Below are 26,458 nucleotides of genomic sequence, written 5' to 3'. Positions count from 1 at the left end.
TCTCTCTCTCTCTCCTCTCTCCTCTCTCTCTCTCTCTCTCTCTCTCTCTCTCTCTCTCTCTCTCTCTCTCTCTCTCTCTCTCTCTCTCTCTCTCTCTCTCTCTCTCCTAGTGCCAGTGGAACAGCTTTGGGGATTGACCCTACCCTTGACCACAGACCACCTCAGGGCTGTCAGACATCCTGTTAGCAATTGCCTGTCCTGGTGGTAGATACACCATAATGCATAATGCCGAAAATTGGTGACATACATACTACGCACTTTAATATACATATATATTAGTGAACATATCTCGTATACCATCCCATCTTTTCCCCCCACCCTCATTTGGCATGTTACTATACGGATAACTATAGTGTTTCATATCACAGATAAAACACCCCTTTTAACACTTTAATGTTCACAGACTCAAACTCTCACTCCTCCATCGAGGCATACCCCACACACAAATGACTTTACGCAGGGCAGGTGGTGCTTTATATATGGAACTACACACAATTAACGCACAACCAATAAAGACACCAAACCCGTTACCCCCACTTATCCAAACAACTACCAAAAGGACAACAAAGCCACCTTCGGTCAACATGCCACCTGGATACCCAGAATCCCCTGTACGTCCCCATAGGAGTCGCCACAATATATTAGTGAAACGTCCCTTTTAACACTTTAAACTTTGACTGCATCTTACCATTAACACCTCATCTAGGTCCGCCCCCCACCCCCGTCAGCAAACCGAACACAAAAGCCAGAAATGTTTTATTGCTCTCTATTCCTAGCTCTCATCCTGGCTCCCACAATCTGGCCCCCACCCGACTTTAGACACAGATTAATATTAACACCTGTTAAAAAAACACACACACACACACACACACACACACACACACACACACACACACACACACACACACACACACACACACACACACACACACACACACACACACACACACACACACACACGCACACACTCACTTACACACACACTTTCTAAGTCTCTATTTTGCATGTAATCATGCTGTTTGGGAGTACAGGCAGGAGCCCCATTACCATCACTGTGCACAGATATTTGCTTCTAAATAACTTTAATTCAGTCCCAATAAAGAGCTGAGTGTATTGGGTCCATTTAAGAGAAGCCAGACATGATCCTTTACTCTTTGTGATTGTAGAGAGAAAGGTTCCAGGAGTAATCTCTTTGAGTGTATGTGTCTATTTTATGAGGGTCGTAATAGAAAAAATAAAACACTGTTTTCATGGGAAACATTGTCTCCATAAAACCGCAAACATTGTCTCCACACTTCACATGCAAACAGCCCATTGAACACATATTTGTTCTTGATTTATTGATTCACAAAGTAAATAAGGGAGAGCTCAAATTTTGAGATATTTTTTTATGTCAACTTTTCTTTTTATTGCTTTGTGATCACAAATATCCGAAACGTAGAACTTATAAAACGATGGCTTTGAAAAAGCGGAAGTGTAAGGAGAAGCTCTTTAACTGCCCTTGATAACGACAAACTGCGTCAAACCACAGGGGAGGGGCCTCTCGATGGCGACCAATCGAGAGAGAGAGAGAGAGAGAGAGAGAGAGAGAGAGAGAGAGAGAGAGAGAGAGAGAGAGAGAGAGAGAGAGAGAGAGAGAGAGAGAGAGAGAGAGAGAGAGAGAGAGAGAGAGAGAGAGAGAGAGACCCTTTTAAGCTGAATTGGACGATATAGCAAGCAGGTTAATCAGCATCCTTTTAGGTTACATTTTTCTTCAGAGAGCAGTTGAATTGGTGTCAAACCAAAGCATACAGGCAGTTATGAACCTGAAACTCCCCAGAAGGCATTGGCTGTCTGAAGGCATTCTATTCAAGGTAAGTAGGAACCTCAGCTGGACGTCTGGTACCGCCATCGCTAAGAGCTACCAAAGGTCCAAACAATGAAGTCTCAACTCTTCTGTGTTTACGCACCGCCTGGTGGAACGAGCTCCCCGCTGATGTCCGCAGAGTCGCCCACCGGCACCCACAAGAAACCCAAGACTCATTTGTTCGGAGTACTGAATAGCCTCCCCCTTACCCCCTACTGCCCCCCCCCCCCTTCCTCTCTACTGTATGTTTGTTCATTCTGACAATTAAAAATAGTACTTGGCATCGTGTAGCGCCTAATCCTAGCTATCATTGTTGTATACAAGGAATGGGTTAACCTGGTCATTGTTAGTACTTGCCTGGCACTTGGTTCTATGAACCTCCTTACTGCACCGACAGATATATTGTTGTTTCTCTTTCTTCTGACAAATGTAATTGTAAGTCGCTTTGGATAAAAGTGTCTGCTAAATGCCCTAAATGTAGATGTTAATAATACCATGTCAATTAGATAAATAAATACATAAACCAAATAGAGAACATAAAACTAACAAAATCATCTTATCTTATCTTGAGGTGCTGCCATATATTCCATGACTCTGCGGCACTAACACTTAAAGATGTCCGTCCAAACTCAGTCCGGAGCAAAGAGCCTGACACATCTGGTGTCATTGCAACGATTTGAAGGTGAACCAAAGTTCCAATGCAACATGTAATATAAGATGGCTGCTTTCCGACAAGCGCTTTCTAAATGAACCAATGATAATGGTTAACACCTGAAAGCTACTGGCAATACAAAAAAAAATACTATGTTCCTCATGAAGATGAAATAGACAATCATGCAGTGAAGAAAGAATATATGTGTGTGTGAGAGAGAGAGAGAGAGAGAGAGAGAGAGAGAGAGAGAGAGAGAGAGAGAGAGAGAGAGAGAGAGAGAGAGAGAGAGAGAGAGAGAGAGAGAGAAATCGAAATCCATCCTACTCCTCTAGCCTCTAATTGAGAAATGCAGGTTGTTCACACACCCACCCACACACACACACACACACACCCACCCACACACACACACACCCACCCACCCACACACATAGACAGACAGACAGACACACACCCACCCACACACACACACCCTACCACACACACACACACACACACACACACACACACACACACACACACACACACACACACACACACACACACACACACACACACACACACACACACACACACACACACACACACACCAACACACACACACACACCTACGTTGGGTGTCGGCCAACTGCCGCCCCTCGCCCTTCCTCAGGGTCTTCGTCAGCACCGACGCCAAGAACTCCAACAGTAACGTGATCCAGGTCAGAGGTCATCTGGGCAGCGTTCATTCATCAATGTCATCTTCCATCGGGCTGTTTAAAACTACAGTGATGGACGTACAGTTTTTAATGGATCAGTCTTTGAATGATCAGCACGTTAAAATGCGATTATATTAGCTTTATGTTACATAAAGACTGTGCTAAATCATAAAATGAGATTAGAGTCAGTGCAGACTGATCTAACCGCCATACATCTGAGCAGGCTATGCATATAGAATAAGTCATTATGCGTGACTAGACATTGAAGAAAAATGCAGCCTAAAAGGATGCTGATTAACCTGCTTGCTATATCGTCCAATTCAGCTTAAAAGGGTCTCTCTCTCTCTCTCTCTCTCTCTCTCTCTCTCTCTCTCTCTCTCTCTCTCTCTCTCTCTCTCTCTCTCTCTCTCTCTCTCTCTCTCTCTCTCTCTCTCTCTCTCTCGCTCTCTCGCTCTCTCTCTCTCTCGTGCATGGCGTCAATACAGCAGCATCGAGACGCGCAAACAGCGTTGTAATTCACATCGGTCTGCTCCACGTGCAGTAAAACAACTTTTGCGTTCGGAACACGTGTTGCATTTTCTTTTCCGAGCGACGCCAGTTTTTTTTTTCATTTCTGTAACCATTTAAAGTATTATCCAAAAGGAGCGCGTCTCACGAGAAGGTTGGCATACGAAAAACAAGGTAGGCTACGGTTATTAATTACTACTCATAAAATAATCTCCTTATAACTGTCGATCAATAATGTTATATATGATGTGTTTTTTTAACTGGCCTATATCTTTGTTATTTTCGAATCAAACAATTATTTTTAATGCTAATTTTTGTTATTGCTATTGTGTGTGTAGAATTGTGGTATATGCGTTTTTATTAATAGCGTTTACAGCCTCCGTTTTAACCAAACGTCCACATTAATTTGCAGCATCGTTTTTGCAACGCATACAAAGAATACACGGAATTGGTTGAACGATCACTTCGTTTGATAAACGAATGTATGTTGGTGAGAGAAATATGCGCCATGATCAACACTGTTGTAATGCAAACCAACGCTTCTCATTGGATAAAAATTGTAATAAGACTACTGAATGGCAATTGCGCCAATGCTCCATTCACGTGCACACGCACCCCTATCGCGCGCACTAATGGAAAGACGTAACATATGATCAGCGCTGATCAAATGCTATGTCTGGTTAGATTTGACATTTTTTTAATAAATTGAAGATCATAACCATGAGTAGATGTGCATCTACTCATGGTTACGATCTTCAATTTATGATTCAAATAATGATTAACAATTAATGCAGTCCTCTTCTCAGTCCACTTTAGGGTAATCGATTCATTCAATGTCTTATGCCTTATTCATTCAATATTAAATGTTTAATCTCAAAGTTGCTTGGCGATTGTGACACTACCACTCAGCTATTCAAGTCTTTCCTATGAGGCCCTTATCAATACCATTGACCTCCAATGTCGTTTACATCAGAAGTCTTCACAGTAAGATGGACCTCTGCATCCATATCACCTCTGATGTAATGTGAATGGAAACCAATGTTCTTCAAGTCAGCAGCCCGTCCTCGACTCTGCCTCCCTCCAGGTTGCCTCTGAACATGGAGCAGCAAACGGCGACTCCCAGCCCCTCACCAGGCCTCAACGCCAGCAGCCAGCCCCCCTCCTCCCCCTCCAGCCCCTCACCAGGCCTCAACGCCAGCCTCCAGCCCCCCCCCTCCTCCTCCTCCTCCTCCTCTGACCTCCTCTTTGAGATCCTGGGCCCCAAGCAGTCGCCCCTCGCCCTGCCCATCGCCTCCGTGTACCTGCTCATCTTCCTCACGGGGCTGTCGGGCAACCTGCTGACCTGCGCCGTCATCGCCAAGCACCGGAAGATGCGGACGCCCACCAACCTGTACCTGCTGAGCCTGGCGGCGTGCGACCTGCTGCTGCTGCTGGTCGCCATGCCGCTGGAGCTGTACGACCTGTGGCAGAACTACCCCTTCCCCTTCGGCGAGGCCGGCTGCTACCTCAAGACCTTCCTGTTCGAGACGGTGTGCTTCTCCTCCATCCTGAGCGTCACGGCGCTGAGTGCCGAGCGCTACGTGGCCGTGGTCCACCCGCTGAAGACGCGCCACCTGTCCACCAACCGCCACGCCCGCCGCGTGCTCGGCGGCGTGTGGCTGGCCTCCATGGCGTGCGCCGTGCCCAACACCCTGCTGCACGGCGTCTACCGGCTGCCCGGGAGGGCGGAGGAGTCGGCCGTCTGCACGCTGCTGCGGCCGCTGTGGGTCTACAAGCTGCTGATCCAGGTCACCACCGTCTGCTTCTACCTGGTGCCCATGGCGGTGATCAGCGCGCTGTACCTGGTGATGGCCGTGCACCTGGGCCGCGAGAGGAGCCCCCCCGGCCACCTGGGGAAGAGCTGCAGCCCCGGGGCGCGCCCCCAGGGGGAGGGCGGGCGCCACAGGCAGGTCACCAAGATGCTGGGTGAGTCTGGAGCTGGACTCGTCACCACGGCGACTGGGAAAGAGATACAGCAGGAGGGGCGTTGGGGGCCGGAGGGTCTCGGGGTACGGGGGTTGGGCGCCCCGCTGGAAGGTTCTGGGGTTCCAACTTGTTTTACACCGGGTGACGGCTGTCCTTTCAACCCCGCCCACTCCTTAATATGTATCTGAAACAATTTGAGATAAGTCCCCCCCGGATAATAGTGTGCGCTAAGGGGAAAAAAAGATTTACAATGAGTGCTGCTCCCGCCCTTTCTATTATTTATTTTCCCATTGTACGGCGCTTCGTATGAAAGACCTTTGAGTCTTTTTGTGTTCCGGTCGTATTGCCTCGGCGCAGGCCACCGTCGAGTTATATTTCTTGGGAAAACTAATTAGATTGTATTGTGAAACCGTGGACCTACAAATCCATCGTGCCTCTGAAAGGCCATGAAGCAGGGATGCAACAATATCAAATCACAGTCGGACAATCAGATGGTCTGTCGGCTGGCAATCTATTGTGCTATCCGTTGATGCTACTGGAAGTGAGTAGGGCTTCACCCCACAGCTATGATGAGTGTTGAATCATACACTACACTGCAATGACTCATTGGAGTTATTGAGCTGCAATTTACTTCTGTGACTTCTTTTTGCACCACACATAACCCGCAATGGACCAATCAGAAGGGCTACTGACTACTTCAGTTAGTTGTATGAAGTAGTATGTGTAGTATAGAATTATTACATAGGCTATATATCATTATTTTTAGAATGCATTGTTTCTTGTGAACAGTGTTTTTAATAATGCTGTTTAAAAGAACGGAGATTATGATTGGCTAAGGCAGAGTCATGGTTCATGGTAGCCAATCGGAGCCAGTGTTTTTACACTCAAGCCAGGTCACGCGCGCCAAGCACACACACACGGCCACGCACACACCAAACAGATTCGATGAAGCAGCAGAAATGGCGAGTCCGGAGCAACCCGATTACTTTTTACTTTTTGGAACAAGTAGTGAGTAACTATAACTAATTACTTTTTTTAAGTTGCGTTCCCAACACTGCTTATGAATGCCTTTTGGACTTTTGCGTTGACGGCTGCTGGCGGGAAAGAGCAGGAACAGGAGTTTAATTTAATATCATCCACATCCATTAAGAAAAAAGAAAAACGTTCTAACCCACACACGTATCCTGGTATTCTGCATTTCATGAGATCCACACGCTGCTATTCAGATAAATCAGTCAGCGCACAAAGTCAGCAGGGCAGACCCGCAGAGGTCGGGACCACACCCAGGAACAGGGCCCCACACAGCCCCCCTGTAGGGACCAGGGCCCCACACAGTCCTCCTGTAGGCACCAGGGCCCCACACAGTCCCCAGGGCCCCACACAGTCCCCCTGTAGGGACCAGGGCCCCACACAGCCCCCCTGTAGGCACCAGGGCCCCACACAGTCCCCCTGTAGGGAACAGGGCCCCACACAGTCCCCCTGTAGGGACCAGGGTCCCACACAGTCCTCCTGTAGGGACCAGGGCCCCATACAGTCCCCCTGTAGGGACCAGGGCCCCACACAGTCCCCCTGTAGGGACCAGGGCCCCACACAGTCCCCCTGTAGGCACCAGGGCCCCACACAGTCCCCCTGTAGGGACCAGGGCCCCACACAGTCCCCCTGTAGGGACCAGGGCCCCACACAGTCTTCCTGTAGGGACCAGGGCCCCACACAGTCCCCCTGTAGGGACCAGAGGAACAGGGCCCCACACAGTCCCCCTGTAGGGACTAGGGCCCCACACAGTCCTCCTGTAGGCACCAGGGCCCCACACAGTCCCCCTCTAGGGACCAGGGCCCCACACAGTCCCCCTGTAGGGACCAGAGGAACAGGGCCCCCCACAGTCCCCCTGTAGTGAGGGCTGAGGTCAGGGGGGCTACGTTCATCATATCCAGCGCTTCCATCTCTTCCAAAGCGTGACCCAGCCTAACCCCCACCCCCCCCTCCCCAGCCGTGGTGGTGGCGGTGTTCGGCCTAACCTCCCCCTGTCCCCCCCTGTCCCCCTCTCCCCAGCCGTGGTGGTGGCGGTGTTCGGCCTGTGCTGGGCTCCCTTCCACGCCGAGCGCCTCCTGTGGAGCTCCGTCAGCCAGTGGACGGACGCCATGCACGGCGTGTACCAGTGGGTCCACGTCCTGTCGGGGGTCCTCTTCTACCTCAGCTCCGCCGTCAACCCCCTCATCTACAGCCTGCTCTCCACGCGCTTCCGCCAGGGCTTCCGCCAGCTTGTGTGCTGGCGGACAGAGGACGCCGCCGCCGGGTCGGCCGCGCGCCACTCCCCCCCGCTCCCCCCGTCCCCGCGGGGTCCGGCCGGGCCCCAAGGGGGGGCCCCCGAACCCGACCTCCGTCCTCTCCCCGGGCCCGGCCCGGAAGCCGCTCTGCCGCTGCGGTGCGGAGGGGCCGACTGCGTGACCTCCGCCTGCTGATTGGGTACGGGGGGGGGGCGGGTCGGAGGCACACCAGCCAATCAGCAGCTCTTGTTCAGCGGGCAGAGATGTCCTTCATTGCCCTGCAATGCAGTGTTTATTTAGTTCGGCTTTGGCTTGGTTTGTACGCCCTTCATCGAGTGTGAACACGCACTCCTATATTCAGGGGTCCCCTCGGCCCCCGATTGTTTCTGTAACGTTTTTTTTTCACTCAAATTCTGTAAAAGTCATAATTTGTGGTACTATCTTTTGGGCAGAGTAGTCTTTTAAATTTAAGTCTGGGTCGTTTGCCTTGTCAAATAAACCTGGACAGCCATTTATCTAATATAGAAAAGGTGCAGGCAGGAACATAGATAGGTAGTGATTGGAAGAGAAATGGCAACCTTGGTAAAATGTGCATTCTTATAGCTTCTATTCTTCCTATCAGGGAGAGTGGTAGGATTTGCCATCTTGTAAGGTCCCCTTTTAGGTATCCCATCAATTTCCCATAGTTGGCTTTAAACAATTAGGATAAGTCTGTTATAATAATTCCCAAGTATCTAAATCCTTGTGACCAGTGGAAATCAAGCCTTCCTGACATTTGATTTGGCCAATGTCCAACTAACATCATTGCCTCTGATTTTGATTGATTGATTTGATAACCAGAGTTCTCCATATTTATTTATGGTTTCTATCAGTGCAGGGACCGAGAGGACTGGGTCACTTACATAGGTCAGGATTTATCGGCGCAGAGATTTTATGCTCCCTGTTTCCCATGTCTTTTATACCTTTTATTGCCTCATTCGTTTTCCTCACTCCGTTTTATGTTAACGGGTAATTTATTTTCCTTTTTTTTTTTGCTGAATGTGTATTATTTAACCGTGAACTCCATCCTATGTGAAGATGCTGAACCATGAATGTACTGTACAGGTGATCATCTAATGTTTAAGTGTCACTAGTAGCAGGTCACTTATCACCATTTGTTTACAATGATCACCACAGTGAAGCAGGGCCATGAGGACATAATATGGATCACAGCTGCATATGACAACGGCAGATGCGATTGCAAAGTGCATTTTAATCGTCTCCTTTTCATGCCTTAAAAATTAACTGGTTTAGTGCCATTCTTTATTGTGTTGGTAAAAAGTGTGCTGTTGCTTTATTTAATTGAAGTCTTAACACAGTGGATCCTCTTGTACTCAACACTGTGTCAGCATAAGACAGGTAAAAGGAACGATAACATTAAGGTTTAAATTGTTCATCCATTCATTACATTTGTTTTGCTATGTCCGCAATGAAATCATACGATAATATATTGACATTACATACGATATTTAGGTCCAATGTTTATTACATAATTGGCCATGATTAAGTATTGAATAAACCTAAACATATGTATTGTTTATTGTAGCCCGGATTTGTCTGACACTTTTCAATCTCAACCGCAATTTCACAGTTCAGACGACTGCATTTGAATCTGATTCTTTGGTCCGTCAAACGTACATTTTTAAGTGTCATTTGTTTTACAGTCCTGATTAATTCACCGTTGTGTTTTATTTTAAAGCCATTCTTGCTTGAGAAGCTTTGCCTTTTTGATTCATTCTCCCACATTGTATGGGCGTCTATTAAAAGAGTATATTCTGCGTTTCGACCGAGGTCGTTGGAGATTCTTCTCTTAGGGATTAAAAAAAGTGTGGTCTCATTCCTGCTGAGTCAGGCTGTTCGTCTGCCGATTGATTGTCAACGTATTTCACACATAAAGGCGAGGCACACCATCTCTGTTGTTTATTGCAACATCCTGTTGCCACGGCAGCATGACCCAAACATTAGCATTTGCATCAAAGACGACAAAGACTTACATTAATGAAAGGATCTCATAATTCCTTATTTTGCCATCTGTACAAAATAAATTACCAGGACAGAACAAAGAACATCCAATGACGAGCTTGTTGATGTCCACCTGCAGACCATACGCCTGACCCCCCCCCCCCCCCCCCCCCAATGAGAGACCAGACGAACAGAACGAAACACGACCCGCGACCGGGTCTGCAGCTGAATGAGGACATTGGATCACTGAGCTTCTGTAACGCAAACCCATGGAACATGTTGACCATGACAAGGGAAGAGGAGTACACATACGGCAAAGACAGCATAAGAAAGGCAGTCAAGACAAGACACACTCACCACAGGTATAGGCAACATCTGGGGTGGCCTCTTAGTATATTGGTGGACTGATTCCGGTATTGATCATCGCTTGACGCCGTCTGTGTTTCGGTTCTTATGAACAGAGACATTTTTGTGTATGGCGATTGATATCAGCAATTTACCCACATCTACTGATACAATATTGTACATCAAACATTTATATCAGTGCATCCCTAAAATACCAGTATGTATGAGTGATATATCGAACTGATCGACAGCGTTTGACACGGGTCATTTCTTTACACAAAATAAATAAATTGATCTTCTGTACAACAGATTTCACGAATAAAGGTCAGCACAACGCGTCTCCTGTTCCTCACCGCGCCTCGCTTCCCATTGTCCTCCTGCTCCGTAGAGGCTTCCTGAAGGTCCTGGAGGTCCCGTTCTCAGCCGCTCAGATCCGTCTGCCCCTCTGCTGGAGTCAATCCCAGCGACCGGACGGTAGCGGCACCGCGCTGCCTAGCTGGAGAAGGAGGGTTTCCGCGCGATTCGAACCACGTTGTACGTGTTGAGTCCCGGGGCGTCGAACCCGGGGGACAGCCCCCGGCGGTCCAGCGTGTAGAAGTTAAAGAGCTGCCCGTCCTGGGCCTCCAGAGACACCGAGGCGGTGCTCACGCGCAGCACGCAGGGGTACTCCTTCTCGAACACCACCCGGAACACCCGCTCCACCAGGTAGTTGAGCTTGATGGTTCGGTAGCGTTCCGGGATCAGCTCCTCGATCTGGGGCCCGAACTGCTGCATGCTGAGCACCCCGTCGGGGCCCGCCCGGATCTGGTAGAAGGTGATGTTCCCGTAGGTGAAGAAGCCCACGTAGGCCTCCGGGTTGGGGGGCGGGGACAGCCCCTTCCTGGCCTCGCGGAAGGCCCTCTCCAGGGCGGGCACGATGAGGCCGTAGGTCTGGGCCACCAGGTCCTGCCCCGCCGGCCGGGCCCCGGCCATCAGCACCACCAGGCCCAGCTTCAGCCGGGGCACCAGGGAGAAGGTGGCCGAGTAGCCGTCCAGGTCCCCGTCCTTGCGCACCACCTCGTAGCCCAGCTGCTCGTTCACCTCCCACGGCGTGCCGGTGCGGTTGGCAAAGTAGTCCTTCTCGCAGCGGAACAGCGGCGTGAGCATGATCTTCAGGGTGTCGGGCTCCAGGAGCTTGCGGTGGTACGTCCCCAGCAGCATCATGGCCAGCTTGGCCAGGTCCGCGGCCGTGGAGAACATCTGCCCCGAGGGCCGGTACCAGCCCAGGTCGTAGAGCGGCGCGGGCTGGCCGCTGGAGTACACGCCCACGGCCAGCTGGGCCTGCAGCCCGGGGCCGAGGTCGAAGCCCGTGTCCTCCATGCCAAGCCGCTCCAGGACGTTGTCCATGACCCAGCGCTGGTAGTCCACGCCCAGGACCCGCTCCGCCATGGTGTGGGCCAGCAGGGAGAAGGCCAGGTTGCTGTAGTGACACCTGGGAGGGAACGTACGAGTGAGTGGAGGACGCAGAGTCTCATCGCTCACATCGTCCAAGGTTTACAATTATAGCGCTAATGACCGCTAATGAGCTAACAAAATCGACTCATGCAAACATTCATACGTGATAACTTTTTTCTAAATTGCAGGAACAAAGTGATTCAGCGAGAGGAACAGTAGCAAAACAGTAACTCTGTTTCAGGACAAGGCAAAGCCCCACATGCTGAGCAGCATGAACAACCTACAGCCTTACTATATAATATACACAGAGTTCAGGGGATTCATTCCTTTCTAAAGTAAGCAAAGTCCCGATGGGGGAAGCAGTGTAGTTCATGAGATAAAAACCCTGCAACATAAAACATTGGACAGGGATGACCAACAAATACAACAGCGTTCTGATAAACCACTTCATGGTTGTCACGGTCAGACTGGGAGAGGAGGGCAGTCTGATAGAGAGCCCGATAGAGCAGGACCTTTCAGCAGAGGGGACCTTTCAGCAGAGGGGACCTACTTGGTGCCCGGGTCGGCCACCAGCACATCGTCCTGGAGCAGATTGAGGGCCGAATGGGTTTTCCCCTTCCAGAGCAGGCTGGTGGCTCGCAGCCTCCTCGGGAGTCCTGCCGTAGGAAGACGGGCAACAAGGAAGGAAGACCATCTTGTGTTTCTATTATGCAGAGTGAGTCAGCTTATTGGGTCTTTTTTATAGTGCCAGTGGTAAATTGGTTTGTATCACCGCCATCAAACAAAATGGAAAACCGCATGCTCATTTGTGTTCCCTCTCTTTGATTTAAACGAGCCGAGGGAGGTAATTCAAACTGTAATGCCATGTCCAAGTCTGGTTATTGTCTCGACTTGAGATACGATAATTATGAAATGAAACCCAGGAGAGGGGAACAGCTAAGAGAAACAACCACACCTAGAAAATAAGAAAGCAAACACCTTAACAATACAAATATAGCTGAAGTTAAACTCTGAGCAGATGTGTGAGGGTTAACCCTCGCCCTCGCCCTCACCCTCGCCCTCACCCTCACCCTCGCCCTCACCCTCACCCTCGCCCTCACCCTCGCCCTCACCCTCACCCTCGCCCTCACCCTCACCTGAGAGCTGGCTCGCCATCCTTCTCAGCGTGACGGAGGAGGAGCGGATCGACACCTCGCCGCTGTCCAGGAAGATCAACCCGTCCGTCACGTACTTCAGCTCAGAGTCCCGCATCCTCCCCAGCGGGTTCTTGATGGTGAAGTTCTCGATGTACTTCTCCAGGGGGTCGTCCAGGGAGCCGATGCGCCCGTCCTCCCACAGCTTGTACAGCATCAGCGTGGGGAAGATCTTGGAGAGGCTGGCGATCCTGTGGGACCGTTCAAAGACATGTTGGTGTCGCGTGGTCTGGGGCGCGCTACATGTGCGCTCGAGGGCTTATGGCGATATGATATATTTAATGATATATTTCCCCCGCCCTGCCCAGGGACGTGCACAATTGCCCTTTGGCCTTTTTGTAGCTGGCTGATAGGTGTTCAGTTTTGTAAGTAAGTGTTTTCAGGTGTGTATTTAAGTATTTTCAATTGCCCAATGTGTTGAGTATTTTGATCAGATGTGTTTTCCCAATGATATACTGAGATGTCATTTTTGAACTAAGTGTCTTATGTTTGAAATAGTGTGTAGTGTGCAGGAGCAAGTGTGCTGCAGAAAGGAGCAAATGTCTTGCAGAATAGCAACTAAAGTGCAAAGCAGCGCTTTTGTTTAAGGAATGGTTACATGGGTTTAATGTATAGGAACAAAAATTCAAGTTGTGTTACTTTGGTCTAAGCATGTATCTATAGTGGTCAAGCAATTGAAAAAAACTGTAATGATCCCTGGATGCCTCGTTAGGGAGGCCCTCACCTGTAGATGGTGTACTCGTTAGGGGGGCCCTCACCTGTAGATGATGTACTCATTAAGGGGGCCCTCACCTGTAGATGGTGTACTCGTTAAGGGGGCCCCCACCTGTAGATGGTGTACTCGTTAGGGCTCACCTGTAGATGGTGTACTCGTTAGGGGGGCCGGAGTTGGGGTCCGTCCGGTTCCTCTTCCCGAAGTTGCCGGTCCACAGCACAGTGTCGTTGAAGATGACGATGGCGGACAGCGCGGGCAGGCTGACGGCGTTGACGCTCTGGCGGAGGAGCGCGTCCACCTACGCCATGACAGGGCAGCCATTAGTACGTCAGCCACCGCCAACGCCGGCTCACGCCAACGCCAGCCAGCGCTGCTCGTTAGGCTCCATTGATTGTCATGTCTTATTCTCTTCTTCTGGTCTCGCTTCAAGGCTGCTGGCCCTCATTCACACATTCTTACAAGAATACTCTTTGTTAACACTTTACAAAAAGGACACATTTTTTAACCTTAAGTACACATTAGCTAACAGACAGTTAACTAATGTAGTCTAGTAATGAATGGTGTTCATGTTTACTAATGGTGTTCATGTTTATGAGTGATTAACCCTAACTTAAGTTATGGTGTTCATACATTATTTAAAAGCTAACCCACAAAAGCTCACCCCCAACCCTACCTCCTATGCTGATGCTTTTTAAGAATACAAATTTGTATTTCTACACTTTTAAAAGTGTTATTTTTCTATGTTCACTGTGCAATGAGTAAATCCTTCATCCCACTCCCTGATGATGATTACAGTAATTAAGATAATAATCAGTCTTTGATGCTGTGGGCTTTGAGTCATGCGATTACTTTAAACCCGTACACAATACTTGATGAGTAGAACGTGTCGCTTGTATGAACAAATGTTTTAAAGAGATAAAAGCTGTTGAAGCAAGGGTAACACTTTAGATTAATGTTGATTCATTATTATAAACAAGCCTCTAATTATTGATTAACTTATCATTAACAAAACATTAACATACAACTGTCGATGAATAATAGGCGCTGTCATGCCAAATTTGTACCCGGCGCGTCATCCGTACGTAATCCATTCCAAACCTGCCTGGCAACAGATGATCGCGTCGTCCGTTGCCTGGCAACGGACGATCGCGTCGAATGACGTGAAAGGTTCACGAACATTCGCGAACCTTCTATCTCGCGATCCGTTACCTGTATTGTGCTATATCGTCCTTGACCTGCTTTAAACACTCAGTTTACTTGCTAAATTTGATTAAACAATTAAAGCCCTTCCATTGGACTGTACTAACTGCAAGGCTATCCATCAACATCACACCTGGGGTGACATTATAGAATGATTTACTGAAACAAGAATTAAGAGTTCACATAAAATGTCAATGTAACGTAATATAAATAAATATAAATACAAGTAATATATAATTATATTAACATGAATATCTAAAATATATGTTCTTCCCCTGGTGGTCGGGAGAAGGTACTGCTGCAACAACCCGGTCACCTTCTCCAGTGATTCCTTCAGAATGGGGATGGGGTGCTCCAGGGGGCGCGGCTCCGGGTACCGGGGACACATCTCCTCCGCTCGGGAGTTACGACCAAGTCCCGCGTCTGAGCTCCACGAGAGGGGGGGGTTAAAGAGAGAGAGGGAGAGACGTTAGGCCCAGGTGTAGTCTTAACAGATATACGGTCTGTTTGACACAGAGCTGTGAGAGATACAGGTCGCCTGTCAGCGCTGTATTCATTCCCCGGGTCCTCTCCCGGTACCGGCCTCCTGAGCTGACCTTAAGCAGCGTTGTTGTTACCTGCAGTAGTAGTGTTTTCTTGATGAGTGTGTGCGTGTGTACATGGCTCACCTGCATGGAGCTTGGGCAGCTGGTACTGCCACAGGAAGCAGCCGGTCATGACCAGGGAGAGGAGCAGGAAGAAGACGAGCCCCAGCTGGGTCAACTTCACCTTCATCTGCTTGGTCTTGGTCAGATCCTCAAACTTAACAGCAGCTACAGGGGCGGGTGGGGGGAGCTGGGGATGAGACACGCACACACGCACGCACGCACGCACACACATGCGTGCATACACACACACACACACACACAGGTTAGAATAAACATATTTAATGATTAGTGCTAGCAAATAAAACAGCAGTGTATGATTTCTGCATAAAAACACACACACCACACAAACAATATGATTGGTGAACAGAACCTCACAGTAAGTGTCTGGAGGGTCTCTCTCTGCCCCCAACATCCATTTAACGAGACTTTGGGCAGAATACTCACCAGCAGCCGCTAACACAGACAGACAGACACACAGAGACAGAGACAGAGACAGAGACAGAGACAGAGAGAGAGAGAGAGAGAGAGAGAGAGAGAGAGAGACCAACAACGGCCTCTCTCCCGACTGACTGATTGTAATCCCAGAGCACAGCAGCCTCGCGCAATTCAATTTCCTGTCCATGCAGCCAGAGGCCACTGACATCATAATCCACAGATTTACCCACCAAAGCGCATCTGAGCGCCAGTGGAAATCTTAATCTTTAATCCCCAACCAAGAGTAAATTCAGTTCTGTTCAGTCTCGTTCCAACAGAGGAGTTCCCCAGAGCTGAGAACCGGCACGTTTGACAAAGTTTGGCAACGAAGAGGTATGCTGCGGGGCCCGGGTTGGGGCCTGTGAGTCATGTATCCAACATGGCCGGCACAGTAAAGGTTGGATTCCCACTGGAGGCACTTTGTGTTTGGAATGCATGCACTCTCTTCATTGCAAGGAAAAAAAGGATGTTGCACAAAGTACCACAACATTTTTCATGGAAACAAATGAATGGGTGAAATTAATAACATGCATTTATGTACGCAGAAGGCAATACGTAGATTGAAGGTCTCAGTGAAAATGTGGTGAAAAACCAAGGTGAATAGCTTCGGTTCCACCTCAGCTTCATGGTCAGTTCCAGAGATGATTAAATGGTTTCTCCACCTTCTGTCCAACAGTAATTCTCCAAGCCCACCCCCACGTTCACCCATTAGTCTTTTTGGATAAAGCATAAAAAACCTTGAATCTCTCACCATTCCTCTTTCGTTACTTTCAGCTGTCAGCTAGTTTAATTCTTTCAACGTGTTCAAGGGGACCACAGCGGGGTCCGTATCCAACCCTGGACGAGGGCCCCCCCAGGGACTCGCCCCCCCAACACCGTGGGTTCTTCCCCCAGGGGACGCTGGCACCCAGGATAGAAAGACGAGGAGATGGAAGCCATCGGGTTCTGAGCGAACACAAGAACCCCTGAGGAGCCTCTGAACGCTCAGTAGAGTACAGTTTGGTACTTGGTAACAAGTACTGCTAACAGGAAACAATAGATTAAACCAGCAACCCTGCGGGTGTACGGCTCAAGGGGACGAGGCACAGTGATAGGAGCACAGCTGGCTGAGCCGTCCAATCGGAGGCCAGCTGTCTGAGCCGTCCAATAGGAGGAGGCTGTCTGAGCCGTCCAATCGGAGGCCAGCTGTCTGAGCCGTCCAATAGGAGGAGGCTGGTTGTGTAACAGTGATGGCAGCTGGCACACGCAGACTAACACACACACACACACACACACACACACACACACACACACACACACACACACACACACACACACACACACACACACACACACACACACACACACACACACACACACACACACACACACTCTTGGGCAAGTGTTCTTATTACCGACAGCACTGAGAGATCCTTTCCACTGGTCTCATCTCATGATTGAAACAACAGAGCACCGTATAACTGGAAGCACCTGCTGGTTTGCTGATTCCCTTCTCTTTCACGGAAATGGGTTTTGTTGCTAGGGTTGAGACAAACCACTTTGTATCCTCCTGGCACTTAGTCTCCCTGCTGCTTGTTAGGCTCTGTTTGGACATGAAAGGTCTACTGAAGTGTTTTGTTCTTTGCAGACTGTGCACTGATCAAGCTCTCTCTAAATGGAATAGCCATGAAAGAGGTACAGAGCAATCAGTTCAGAGCAGTCAGTTCAGAGCAGTCAGTACAAAACAGTCTGTTTAATACAGTGAGATATAGTGCAGAGCAGTCAGTGCAGTGCAGGCTGATGGACTCTCACCTGGGGCGGCGCTCCGTCCACAGAGGCCTCGGTCAACACTTTACTGCCCATCTTCCCCATGATGGCACCAGGCTGTGAGACCGACACAAACAAACACAAACAACATGTTCAGCCACAGAGCGAGCGGCCGCGGCGCGCGGCGGGTTCGCTCAGACCGCACCCGGTCCAATCGGAAGCCTTTAAAAGACAGAGATCAGCGTGAACCAGCTGCGGGTTGTGTGAGGTCTCCGTCGTTTTAGACGGTCAACGTGTTTCAGCCCGTCGTACAGAGCAGTAGACGCTGTAACCCTGGTGTTGGACTCAATGCTCGCAGTATTTACACCATAAACTTGTGAGGACATTACCGGACATTAGTAAAGCGTTTGTAAAGATATTGAGACGTCTTCTGATTCTCAGAGAGGCGGTCAGACAGACAGACAGCCAATTGACTATTTCTTAACATAACACTTTCGTTCACACATCACTCACAGGTTCCACAGCAGATGAAACACAGTTGCCCTCTCATACCTCGGGACGATTTAGTACTATGCATACAACCCATAGTACACGGCCCAATTAAACAACACGCTTAGAGGACTCACATTCATCAGCACACACACATACCGACTCACACACACACAAACACACACTTACATATATACACACATCATCCAGCATTTCATTGAGTGAGTACTGCTCGTTGTTCTATGAATTTGCATATGACAATAAACTTAAAAGGTATGAAATGTCAAAAGAATATCAAAACACGTCGTTGGTGACGTTGTGTGTAGCGTTGATCCCCCTGGCGTTCTTCACCGTGGTTTACTTAGGTCGGCCGTGACTTGGGCAGAGACGATGTTCATGGACGAGCAAGTGTGTTTTTATCGACGTTACGTTTAACATTTCACACGTTAACTTGCAAACCTACCGTTAGTTGAGTCAACTAGCCAAACAGCTGTAGGTAGTAGCTATGTGTTTCTAGTGAGATTGTCAAATGGTTAATGGACTGCATTTATATTGAGCTTCCCTAACCAGTCAAAACGCTGTATGGTTATCCCCGAGGCAGCAGCCAGCTCGCCGGGGGCAGGGAGGTACCTTGCTCAGGGACACCTCGGCACTCGGCTAGGAGCTGAGGCCTAAAAAAAAAAAAGGTTGGTTCCTGTTGGTTGTCAGCTGAGGTCATGGGTAGGTAAGGAATTTATTTTATTTTTTTATTTTATTTTTTCCAGCGGCAGCGAATGATAGGTAGGTTGTTTTAATTTAAAAACGAGAAAATGAGCTCATCCTTGTGCAGAATGAAGAGGTGCTGTACCAAAACGTAATTATAGTTAGCATCAAAACTATTTTTTTTTTTTAAGCTCATAAAATAATTTGGGTCGCACATAAATTGACAGGGTCGGTCGGAAACCGGAACCAAACAAAATCTTTTTTTAGGCCTGAGGCTCTTCCAGCGAATCATACACATTATATTTAGCCCCTCATAAACTGGGGGTATTGTTGTGTGAAAGATGGAATGATTGATTGAAGTTAGGTTATCCCTGTTGCGTTATCCTATGCTATAACCATCGCACTCTCATACAGCAGACAGTGGTTAAGAGTTTGTTATCCTATAACCATCGTGCTCTCATACAGCAGACAGTGTTTGAGCTCAACTGCTCCTATTTCTTGGGCCAGCTGCATCGACAAGAGCTGAAGGACAGTATTGTACCCCAGACCGGTGTGTCCTCAAAGGGGGAACAGACAGTGATAGGATCATTTGGGTGGAGGATCTATTCATTGCAGCCACTGTCAAAGATTTGCTTCGCAAAATGTAAAGCCAAATTCCTAATGAAACATCTTGAGAAGCTTTAGCGTTTACTACATCAGACTCAGAGTGAAGGAGAAGTAAGGAAATCAGGTGCATGTTGAAATAACACTATCAACCTTTGGTATGTCTAATTTTAAATCATGTGGGTGTCTCTGTGTGAACAGAAATGAACATCAATGGTGACAATGAACTGACTAGTGATCCAAGGAGATTCTGTGATACGTAGTACACCCCTTATCAGACGTGTTAATCAACACTTGAAACCATCCATATGCGACCAAAAAAGTGACGAAACACTCAAGCTCTTGGCCTTTAACGATGCTGATCGGGCAACAGACCTGAGAGACGAAGCAGAACTAGAAGGTGTTGTCTGAGTCTCACTTTCAGGGGTCCTGCTGTGTGGTACAAATATGGAGTTGCTTTGTTGGCTACTACACAGGAATACGTCTGCCCTGTTCTATCACTGAATGGGATTGGTTTGTGGGCCATTGTGTTCCATTTAAAGCATTTTAGGACAACCCAGGGGCAATTTATTCATCCAAAATCCAATTTCATTTCGTTCAACTGGCACTCAACTATGGCAACATCGTCACGAACATTATAACGTGTCTGTGCGTGCGTGCGTGCGTGCGTGCGTGCGTGCGTGCGTGCGTGCGTGCGTGCGTGAGTGCGTGAGTGCGTCTCTCTGTGTGTATACAGGGGGGTAAACTAAGGGTAAGAAAGTTTTGAGGTTCCTAATGAGGTGGAACGACCCCAGGACGGGTATTCAGCCAATACACAGGGATAAAGAATAGAACAGGATAGAGTAGAATATAATGGAATGGAGAAGAGTAGAGTAGAACAACAGCAATATGGAATGAATGGATATTCCAATGGAATATAGCATATTTGAATAGACCAAAACAGAGTATAATAAAGTAGAGCAGAATAGAATACATTAGAATCTAATGGAAGAGACCAGAATATAATAGACGGGTGTTTTAGTGTCTAAAGTCAGAACACATAACTCTCCCTCTGTAAAAAAGAGTTTGATTTACTGCCCAATGAAGCACCGGGTAGGGCATTGATCCTGTGAAACACCGTCTGCTAGTGGAGGGGCTACGTCAGCTGAGGGGCGCAAAGCATTGAGGGTGGTGTTAGAGAATGGTAGAAACCACCTGGTGGAGGAAGGGCAGAAGGATACTGGGCCCTATCTTGCATCCGGCGCAATTGACTTTCTACACTGACGTATGTGTCGTTGCTATTTTGCAAGTGGCGCAGAGCGATCTTTTCCCTCCTGCGCCACGCGTCGGTAAATTAGGGAATGATCTTGCGCCCCAAGGGGCGGTACGGCGAGAGAAGGAGGCGTTTTCTGGCGCAAACGTTCCCTGGTGCTATTTTGCAGTTTCAGAAACACATACATAATGTTGCTTGTGCAACTCACGCATACACTTTGCTTCTCTCATCTACCTAGCCACACATTCATGGTAAATTATTGGGAGAAAACAGCTGATACAGCGGTAATAAGTTGTACTTTTAAATCAATGCATCTGCAAACACCGTACAGCAAACACATATTTTCTTGACGCAGACATCATGTACAAGGCCATAACTTTTAGGATTGATGAGTATTTGATCGTGAGAAAACATTGTTTTAACACGAGTGAGTGTTAAAAGGAATTAATTAATGCGGGCGAGCATCTGTGTATGTGTAAAAGTATTACCGGTAATGAAAGCGGGCGCGCGTGTGTGCGTCCATCTGTTTAAACACACGCAAACTAAACACGTAACGCATAATGCAGTCCATGGCAATGTATATTAACGGGGGGACACATGCATATTAGGAACACAAGTCGATAACGATAATGCATACAATACTGGTAAGAAACAATGTTTGTTAATGTATTGCGTATATCATTAAATAGAACCACAGTTACCGCATATCATATGTGTGTTTCTGAAGTTGTGGAAATAAAAACGCTATTCCATGTGAGAATTAGGCCATATTATTTGGCCATAAACTGAGCCATTTGAAGTTTGAAATTCATGTGGTCATGCATCTGTCTCATCGGAGACTGCAAACGTACTGTCAAAATATCAACTCGTCAGATTCAAATGCGCTCATGGCTCTTAAAGGGGATGGGAGAAGGCACTCTCATTGGTTTATTGCACGTTATGCCCAAACCACACCTACGGGTAATTAGGCTACTTCAGACCAACGCTTTTTAGATTTACACAGGGCGCAAGATTCATTTACGCGCCGGGAAAATAGCAACATCGCCATAGAACCGCCCACAAAGCTACTTGCGCTTGGCGCTTCTCACTTGCGTTTCAGATTGTTAAAATAGGGCCCACTGGGTAGACAGATGGATACTGTACAGAGATACTGGAGACCGAAACAGTTCATACGTCTCCATCCTTCCTCATATTGATGATGCGCTCATGTCAGAATGCATCATGGGATGTATTGTAGGATATTCACTACCCTTTTGAGAGGAGGATTCACAAGAGTGGTAGTAGAGTAAAATTCTGAAAGAATGTACGTATAAAGTAACCTGTCTGATGAAAATGTTGGTTTGCACAATTTTGCATGAAAAGCAATGTGGCAGTTGATGCGACATCAACATAGAAGCATTCGATTGTTTATTAATGTGTGGGTAGTGATGTTTATTTTTTGAGTTGAGTAATGGATCGGTAATTACTTATCCTTTTTGGTGGATTTTTTGAGTTTCTCATACAAAAAGCGGCAAAACGAGATGTAAATGGGACACTGAGATGTCACAAACACTATCCGCGAAGCTCGAAGGGCACTTAGGGCAGCGGAGTGGAGATGGTACAAATCTAATTACAGGTCTCAGACACTAGGATGAGCTACTAGTACATTTCTCATCTAAAGTTACATTAGCAAAAAGGGACTTCTATCAGACAAAGGTTGGCAATGACCTACCGCCTACCACGGTAGGTCACATTTTCATCTGCACTCTCATTGAGTGCAGATGAAAATGCCAGCTTCAGTTCTCAATTCACTCAGAGGACAATAATATTGCATTTCACTAGTTCAAACGAGAAAGTCTTACTGAAGTCTTTTGCTCCTCTCAGTGAGGATGAAATTTGTCGACTTATTAAAAAACGACGACCAAACACATGTGCCTTAGACCCCATCCCATCCTCTCCAGTCTATTACAACCACAATTCTGCCCAAGGTCACACGTATTATTAACTCAGGACAGGTCAAGTGACTTTCATTCAAACAAGCTAGGGTCACTTTCACTTCTTTGCTCAAGAAAAACACACTCAAACCAACTGAGGTGAATAATTACAGCCCTTCCTTTTCAGCCAAAGGTTTCTTGAGAGAGTAGTGTCCAAGCAAATGAATGATTGCCCATCTCAGAACAAGCTGTTGGATCCCAAGCAATCTGTCTTCCAACATGTTCACTCCACGGTGGCGCTGACTTCTCACTGGGTCAGCACCCCCATATCTTAGTGAGTTAATCAAGCCTTACACCCCCGCTAGATCACTGCGCTCCTCCGAGGAGTGACTCTTATAATAATAATAATAATAATACATTTAATTTAGAGGCGCCTTTCAAGACACCCAAGGTCACCTAAGGTCACAGCTTATGTCGGGCCGATGTCACCAGGTCCCATGGAAGACTGTTCTCATTTATTTTACCTCAATGGTGGAACGAGATGCCCAGCGGCATTCTCCCCGCCACTAGCGTGAACCGGAGACTTAACTGATCTAGCCACATGTATTCACCTCATGTGATTTTATTCTAAGAAATAGCACAACATTTCGTAACGGTAACTTGCAAACCTACCATTAGTTAAGTCCACCAGCCAAACAGCTGTAGGCACTAGTAATGTGTTTAGTGAGATGTTGAATGATTAATGGACCGCATTTATATTGAGCTCTTCTAACCAGTGGCCACTTAAAACGCTGTATACTTGGTTGGAAGTTTTCAGTAAGACCACACACAATGTGAGCTATGGACGGTCTTACGTTTAGTAAATGTTTAATTTGATGATCATGTTGGGTCGATATAAAGTCGTTTTTGTGTAATTTTTACTGCTTGTTTATTATGTAATTTTTACTGCTTGTTTTCAATGTAATTTTTACTGCTTGTTGTCAAATATGTTGTATGAGGCCAAAGGCGTCAGCCAAATGAAATCAAAGTGAAGTAAAATGTACAACCTCTTTTGATTCCTTCCACTAACTATTAAAGTATTCACACTACAGTGCCCCGTATGAGACATGCTTCCTCCTCAGCCTGGCATCAGGACCTAGGCATTAGCCAACGGACGGGCTGTGTCAGTGGACAACAGAGTAGGGCTAGGACCTGTGGAGATGCAGACACAGGCTCCCTCCCATCAGTCTGATGAAACAGATGTATCGCAGCACCAGATGTATTGTTCTAAAAATACATACTGGTGGCCTACAAAACAAGGGCTTTTATGAATGAAATACTGAGCAAAATCGTTAATGTAATCAAACCTGCAAATGATTGGAATGGATTAAGTCGGAATTAAAAATGTGAGCTTCCCATGAGTATTTTTTATGTGATGCATATCCCATTTTCCTTCCAGATTATGCTTTCCTGATACTGTCTCGATCAATCTCTTAATCTCATTTAATTTAATAATCAAGTATGTTGTCACAGAGATCCGGCGGCCACCAGTTGATCCTGGAGAGGGCACCACTGTAATAAGAGCTGTCCCACGTTACTCCCTCTGTCCCCCAGAACCCTTTTCCTTGAACTTTGAGCTCTCATTTATTGAAGCACATATTGTTGTGAACTAAAAAGAAAATTACGTGCTATTAATATTTATTTCTGAAGTCAGATTTTCAGCCAGCAAGCGTGCGCCATAGTACCTTCATTGTACATAAACAGTTCTTGTTTCCATGGAGGTACGATACCAGTACAGTCGCTTCATAGGGTTAGGGTCATTGTTAACCCTAATGCCCCTTTTCCACCGGCGGGTACACTTCGGACCCAGCACAAGGTCATGGCCCCTCACCCTCTTTTACGGCAACACAACAGGAGGACACGTGTTAACCGACGTCTAGACGCCCCCAGGAGAGGACGGGTCGTCATCGTCAGACTAATATTTATTCTTTAGGAGAAGAAGAGAAAGTGAACTCTGTCTTTATGACGCCGTGTGGAGATAATGCAACATTAACGACTTAACTCTGATTACCGTCTACTGTTTCCTCAGTTAGCAGACGCGTGGTTTAGATGTGATCCGCGATGTGCTGAATTGCTCAGGGTCTCCTACATTCAGAGTGCAGACAGTCAGTTGGGAAGCAGGATTCCTTCGACTGGGAGCCAGGCTACGCTATCCAGTTCCATTTCAAGAAGGGCTCGGGCTAACCATGGGTACAGACCACATCATTTACACAAGCACTTAATAAATTAATGAAACACGTCTATTGGTTAGGGTTAGCCTATTGCCTTTCTAGATGCACGTGTGGTGCATTGGTTTGCAGAAGTTATTGAACACCTAACATTGCACAGTAACACAAGGTAACATTAGATAGGAAGGCAACATTAGATAGAAAGTAAAAGGTAAAAGCAGAAACTGTACACATCTAATGACAGGCTGCAATCAAACACGCGCTAGACAGAAAAGGCGATGACATTCAGCCTGCATAACGTTCACCAAGCAGGCCGCCCCGATGCCTGTAGAGTCCCCATAGCCCTCTGAAGGAGCTGCCTGGGTCTCTCTGCGTCTGACTCACCCTGCTCTGGATCTGTGAGCCCAGCGTTCCGGGTCCGGCTGACTGGAGGCGCCCAGAGGTCCGCGCTGCTCCTGCTGTCGCTGTCTGCGTTCGGACGCACAGTGCAGCCGACAGATGGCGGCTTCATGGCCGCACATAAATCCTGCTCGCCGCTGCCTCCGTGTTTTGGATTAAGCACGGCGGCCATGGCAAACAAACATCTGGCAACGCACACGCCAAAACCAGGCACACCCACCCCTACCTCTGGATGTGTGCATGTCATTGATGTGTATTTGCAATGTGCAGGTTTTGAGGCTGTTGGTGTGTGTGTGTGTGTGTGTGCGTGCGTGTGTGTGTAAGTGCTTGTGTGCACGTGCGTGCGTGTGTTTATGGGCTCATCGGAAGCCAGGCTTGCAAAATGAAGAGCTTAAAACTGTTGCTCTAAAGTTGCTTCATCCGTGTTCACTTTTATCGTTTTTTAAATCTGCCAGCGCTTGTTTTACATTATATTCCTATAGAGCAGAGCGTATCTGGAAAAACTCACGGTTGTTTTTTTAAACGCCTCTCCCAGCGTTTTTTTCTGCCGTACAGAGCGTTGAAGAAAGTTCAACTTTCAGGAAGAAAGCGACCGACGTCAGGCGGTCGCTTTCTCGTCACGAAGGAAACTCAACTGTCAAAACAAGAAACAATGGCGGACAAATCAGGCCGTGTTCACATCTAGCGTTTTTTTGTAATAGGGACGCCGTCGCCGTCAGGTCTAGAATGGATTCGTTGGTCGGCGATAGAAAAACCGCTCTCGGCGTTTGACGTCTGTAATTAAAACTATTATTTGCTCCACCGGCACTTTCCTGAGTGACCGGTCAAAACAAGAAACAATGGCGGACAAATCACTCGGGCAAGTGCCGGTGGAGCAATTAATTGTTTTAATTACAGAACATGTCGAGATCTAAGACATGTCTAATGTACTGTAGCCTGATATAGTAGGCGAGTAACGTCGGGTCTAGAGTGGGTTCGTTGCTAGGCGATAGAAAAAACGCTCTCGGCCAGCTTTTTTTTCTTGAAAAACGGTCTGCTGAACTAATCCCTATGACAAAAAACGCTAGATGTGAACACGGCCTTAGTAGAAGGTTTTAAAAGGTGGATACACTAGAATAGAAACGACATCAAAAGTGGGGTCAGATGTCTGAAAACACATTAACTGATATTTGTATCTCACTTTTTGGTAATTGAGCAGATCCTTCAATC

The 26,458-nt window shown here is 47.5% G+C and overlaps 2 protein-coding genes across 3 annotated transcripts; one reads left to right on the top strand and one right to left on the bottom strand.

The window, feature by feature from the left end:
• Positions 1-4,797: 4,797 nt before the first annotated feature.
• On the top strand, positions 4,798-8,124 carry LOC130402240 (neuromedin-U receptor 1-like). The gene is made up of 2 exons (XM_056606381.1): positions 4,798-5,665; positions 7,715-8,124. The coding sequence occupies exons 1-2, from the start codon at positions 4,798-4,800 to the stop codon at positions 8,122-8,124; spliced, it is 1,278 nt and encodes a 425-aa protein (XP_056462356.1).
• A 1,749-nt stretch (positions 8,125-9,873) lies between these two features.
• On the bottom strand, positions 9,874-25,796 carry LOC130402002 (putative beta-lactamase-like 1). 2 transcript variants are annotated; one of them, XM_056606069.1, is made up of 9 exons: positions 25,758-25,796; positions 25,235-25,434; positions 17,730-17,801; positions 15,486-15,651; positions 15,134-15,240; positions 13,758-13,915; positions 12,846-13,093; positions 12,260-12,365; positions 10,106-11,746 (listed from the first exon to the last, which is right to left on the bottom strand). In XM_056606069.1, exons 3-9 carry the CDS (start codon positions 17,787-17,789, stop codon positions 10,768-10,770), a joined length of 1,824 nt encoding a protein of 607 aa, XP_056462044.1. In that variant the 5' UTR covers positions 17,790-17,801; positions 25,235-25,434; positions 25,758-25,796; the 3' UTR covers positions 10,106-10,767. The 2 variants fall into 2 exon arrangements, with proteins under 2 accessions (XP_056462043.1, XP_056462044.1); XM_056606068.1 differs by lacking the exon at positions 25,758-25,796 and having other exon boundaries at positions 9,874-11,746; positions 25,235-25,560.
• Between the last annotated feature and the right edge of the window lie 662 nt (positions 25,797-26,458).

This window comes from Gadus chalcogrammus, chromosome 13, assembly GCF_026213295.1.
Source record: "Gadus chalcogrammus isolate NIFS_2021 chromosome 13, NIFS_Gcha_1.0, whole genome shotgun sequence".
NCBI lineage: Eukaryota > Metazoa > Chordata > Actinopteri > Gadiformes > Gadidae > Gadus > Gadus chalcogrammus.
The sequence above is the reverse complement of the archived record's forward strand: the minus strand, read 5'-3'. Positions and strand labels throughout refer to the sequence as shown.